We start from the raw sequence: 5,133 nt of genomic DNA on the forward strand, positions 1-5,133 counted from the left end.
ATCAGCCCCCCACAAGTCCACAACGAAACATCTTCTAATTATGTTTCATCATTTTTGATATTATCGGGAGATATTCTCAATATACAGCGGAAATGTGCCGTAGGATGTTGTTGGTGGCTGATTTGTGAGGGGCTTATTTGAATTCATTGAACAGATGTCATTTTTTCGGGTTAAGATTGAAACTTTGTGAAAATTTCAATGGGCTCAATCCGAAGCCCGAACCCGATAGTGTAAACTGTTAACTCGAGCCAACCCGACTTTTACCCGTTTCGGCTCTCCTTCCCCAACGTCTCTCTACTCATTCTCTTTTCACAGGAGGAAGTTTTTAAGTAAACCGAGTTCTTCTTTCTTCATTTTTTCTCAGAAACAATCTCTTTTCATAGTTCAGAGGTGTTCTTCGTTTTTCCCTTTACAAGGATGCACAAGAAACGATTCAAAGGTCTAAATCCTCTCTTTTCACGGTTCAGAGGTCTTCTATGTTCTGCTCTTTCCAAGGGCGCACAAGCAACGATTCAAAGACCTACATCCATAGGTATGCTTTGAACTTTCATCATTTTTTTTTATTCTTCCCCAGATATTCATTATATATCCATCTAAGTTCAAACTTTCTTTCTATGTATCGTTCTTTCCTTTTGCAACGGTTCTCTGTTTCTTGTGAAATGAATGAGAGGGACGAAGAACCAAATCCCCTCTTCTCCTCTTCTTACAACCATTAGCCTCCACTAATCGAGATTCATCTGATAGACATTCAACGAGAGCGCATAAATAATAACACTCTTAAGCTATTCGATAGAAGGTCTGAGAGAGTCAGAGAGAAGTATTTTAATGAGGTTGGGATGATAAGACCACGCCTCTGTTGTTGTAGTTGTAGATGGGATTGTAAGTGGATTCCACTAGGATCTAGAGGGTGTGTTGCGTTGTATACCTCTTATCCTTTAAAAAAGAAAAAAAAACGAATATCAATATGAGATAGGAAGAAGTAACAAATGATAATAAATAGATCATGATGAGGGGCGATGGTGAAGCCTTAAGTAGAAATGGAAGTGAATCAATGGTTGTTGTGGAATAGCTAAAGACTTGAGAAAAAGGTCAGGGTGAAGAGAAGGTTGAAACAGGTGGTGGTTGAAAATTGAAGTCTTGGTACATTATTTGATTGTATAGATTAGATTAATTGAACTTTTGGTAGTCTGTTTTGATGGCTGAGATTAGAGGGTGTGGTGAAGGCAAGTGAAACCGGAAATAATTAGTGAACCGATGGTTGAAATCTTGGTTTAGAAAATTCTGACTCGTTTCTTCGATAGGAGAAGAGAGTGCTTAAATTATTTTTTTTTGCTTCCATCCAAGTCCTTTGTGGTTTGTTCTATTTCTTCTAGCTCATTCAACTTGTAACAGATCACTTTTTTCAATAGGTGTTGTAGATGGTCTTCTGGTATGATTTAATGTTTAACTTTGTCCTTTCTACATTTATCAATCATCCATCTAATTATTTGCATTTCAACAGCTTTACTTTTTTGGACATGTTATTTCTTAACTGCCCAACATTTAACAATATTGTTGAATGTTCCTTCTACTTTTCATTTGACAAAAGTGATATTCGCCTATCACATAAGACTCTGGATGCTCCCTATTGCTTTTCATGTTTTTCTTTAATTAATTAAATGGGCAGTATCCACCTCAATCTAATTCAATCCACTTAAATCTTTTCCATTGGTTATTCAACCCACTTCTAACCTGTTAACTATAAATGGATGGATTATAAGCGGTTAAATTATGACTGGGTCCATTATAGCTTACGGAGAGAGAAAGAGGGTTTAATGCATTTTTATGAAGTGTTGGTGTGGGGGGAGGGGGGGGGTATTTAATGTAGGGTGTTGAGAGAGAAGTTTGACATAACTTTTACGGTTTTATAGTAATCTAGAATAGAATCTAGTTAGTTTACACTGACCGAAGCACCTTGCCGAGCTTTAGCATTAATATAATATTTATTAGTAAAGATTAGTGAAAGGGTGAATTACAGGCAGCCACCTTGTTTATTTTCTTTAAAACCAACTACCCTTATGTCATCTTATGAGACCATTTTTCTTTTAAATATTTTTAAAACACCAAACTACCCTTATGTCATCTTATGAGACCATTTTTCTCTTTTAACTTAGTTTATTTTTTCATGTTTCTTTCAACTTTCTTTCAACAAACTTCATCTTGAACTCCTAGAAAACAATTTGTGCTTTAGAATGATTATTTTTTCATCATTTTGATATTTGATGTTATAATCCCATAGCATCTCAAATGAGCAATTTAGTAAGTTTATTTTCACAGTGAACCCCGTTGGCACATCAGGGGGTAAATTGTTGGAATATCTAGATATTCATGGAGGCCTTTGTTGCAAAACAAAGTTAGAGGGCAAAGTGTTACTACCTGGCCCCTATGTGCAGGGTGTCAATTTACCCTTAATAAGAAGAAACAGAGAAATGAATAACCAATACTTTTCATCAGTGGCGAGATAGATTTTAAAAATTTAAAATCTTATCTGATTAATTTAAAATCTTAGTAAATATTACATTACAGGAGGTAAAATCCTTAATGCTGGCTGAATTGCATTGCGTGTTTGTTTCAGCCACATAAAGGAGTTTCTCACTGCTTAAATAACTTATTCATTATACACAAAGCAATAAACCATTCACTTGAGTCATAACTCCCTGTTATAAAACTGGCATTAAGTTAGCCTCCTCAATCTTTATTTATAAAAGGAGCATCGATTGCACTGAAGAGTTTACGAATCTCAACCTTTCGCTTTCTCCATGGCCTATATAGTATGTGCTACTTAGCAAGAAAAAACAGCCCGTCTATGGCTGCTACTGCAATACTTTTCCTTGAGCTGATAATGGTTATTGGATCACTGAGAGGTCTGTGTTTGTGTGTGCTACTGCAATACTTTATGTACTCCCATTAATTCATAACCAGTGCAGTTTCAATTTCTATTTCTCCACATATGATCATTCCTTAGTAGTTAAAACCTATGTTATTGATTTAATTTCTTGAGTGTTTTGTTTCATTCATTTTTTAAAATTGGGCCTGATTATAATTTTATTTTCTCCAACATATTATGCTTTTCAATTTGATTTACTAAAACAAAGCAACAAGTCATTCAGTTCAGCCACAACAAATTGGACATCTCGATCATTAGTACTATTGGCAATTCAAAAATTAATTATTAGGTAATAATTTAATTCATCTTAATTATTATTAACTAGAAAAATAATAATAATTAAAAAGAACTGAGATCTATGATTGAATTAGAAGGAGCAGCTAGCAAAATTAGGAGAAGAGATCATCGACCTTGCCATGGCTTATATCTAATACTTATTATCTTGAAGATACAAATAATCATGCATGTTGATAATTAAACCTTTCTCTCTCTATGTTTTACAGGTGCAGAATCGATAGGTGTATGCTATGGAATGCTGGGCAACAATTTGCCACCGCCCGAACAAGTTGTGGCTCTCTACAAAGCCAACAACATCCAGATGATGAGACTCTACGATGCATATGATAAGAATCGAGACGGTCTTCAGGCTCTGAAAGGCTCCAACATTGAAGTAATGCTCGGCGTTCCAAACAGTGATCTTCAACGCATGGCCGGCCAAGACCTCACCCCGGCCTATGATTTCGTCTATGGCAATGTGGTAGACAACAAAGACACCATCAACATCAAATATATTGTGGTTGGTAATGAAGTTAGCGTCCAAGATTTCCCATATGTCCTCCCCGCCATGAAAAACATCCAGGGAGCAGTAGAGAAAGCCGGTTTACAAGACAGAGTGAAGGTGACAACAGCCACTTACACAGGAGCCCTTGTTAATACCTACCCTCCTTCGGCCTCTGTCTTCAGTGATGAAATCAGGCCATACATGCAGCCCATTATTGCCTTCTTAGCACAGACTGGGTCACCTTTCTGTGCTAACATTCACCCTTACTTCAGTTATATGCTCTACTCACAAAATATTAGGCGTGATTATGCTGTGTTCACTGCACCATCTTTTGTTGAAGAAGATGGAAATCTCAAATACCAGAACCTTTTCGATGCCATGTTGGATTCTGTGTATGCTGCTATTGAGAAGATCGGCGGGTCCTCTGTGAGGATTGTTGTGTCTGAAACTGGTTGGCCGAATGTGGGTGATTTTGCATCAACCACGGAAAATGCACAGGATTATTTGAACGGGTTGATCAAACATGTGAAAGGATCAGGAACTCCCAGAAGACCCAATTGGCCTATTGAGACTTACATATTTGCAATGTTCGATGAGAATACCAAGCCTGGAGCAGAACCCGAGAGACACTGGGGGCTATTCTATCCAAATAAACAACCCAAGTACCAACTTAGTTTTTAATTATTGTGTCATGACATGATGTTTTAATTTGGATCGTGATGTGAAAATAAGTGCTAGTACTCTTTTTTTATTAACTTACGATCTTCGATCCAAATCCTTTACTGCAAAGTTAGACCAGTGTGTTCACCGTCGTTGACCCGAAGGGTCGAGCCGTTTGGCCCAGGAACCATTCAGTCAACCGGTTCATTTTACCCTTAACCTGGTTCTTGTCAAAAAACTGCTGATTTGGTCAGTAACCCACTGACCCAGGTGGTCTTATTGACCCATTCAATAAGCAATTCGGGGCAGTAGAGCGCCCGAAGCAAACACCGAAAGCAAGTTCAAGCTCGCTACTGAGCCCGAACTCCAGACCGCCCTACTAGGAGCCCGAGCTCCCAACCAAGAGCTCGAGCTCCCTACCAAGAGCCCGAGCTCCCTACCAAGAGCCCGAGCTCCCTACTAGGGGTCCGAGCTCCCTATTAAGAGTCCGAGCCCCCTATTAAGAGCTTGAGCTCCCTACTGAGAACCCGAGCTCCCTGCAAGGAGCACAAACTATATTGGGCCCCAAGCCTCGCAAAGCTGTGACCCGAGCTGGCCCATGGCAGCTCGGAACACTCCCCAAACCGAACTCAAGACACCTCGCCCACTCCAACACTTCGCTTCCGAAACGACAGGCTGACCGAACGTACCTGACGCCAAGGACGTCCGTATCCAAGGGTGACGCACCTGACTGATTTTGGATCTGACGCTTGACAGCCACACTTCA

General features: G+C 39.1%; 1 protein-coding gene across 1 annotated transcript; it reads left to right on the forward strand.

The window, feature by feature from the left end:
* The first annotated feature begins 273 nt into the window (after nucleotides 1-273).
* LOC104613464 (glucan endo-1,3-beta-glucosidase-like) lies at nucleotides 274-4,459 on the forward strand. The gene is made up of 2 exons (XM_010281290.3): nucleotides 274-532; nucleotides 3,430-4,459. Exons 1-2 carry the CDS (start codon nucleotides 418-420, stop codon nucleotides 4,386-4,388), a joined length of 1,074 nt encoding a protein of 357 aa, XP_010279592.1. The 5' UTR covers nucleotides 274-417; the 3' UTR covers nucleotides 4,389-4,459.
* The last annotated feature ends 674 nt before the right edge of the window (nucleotides 4,460-5,133 follow it).

The sequence above is a fragment of the Nelumbo nucifera genome, chromosome 7 (genome assembly GCF_055504915.1).
Source record: "Nelumbo nucifera cultivar China Antique chromosome 7, China Antique-T2T, whole genome shotgun sequence".
NCBI classification, from domain to species: Eukaryota; Viridiplantae; Streptophyta; class Magnoliopsida; order Proteales; family Nelumbonaceae; genus Nelumbo; species Nelumbo nucifera.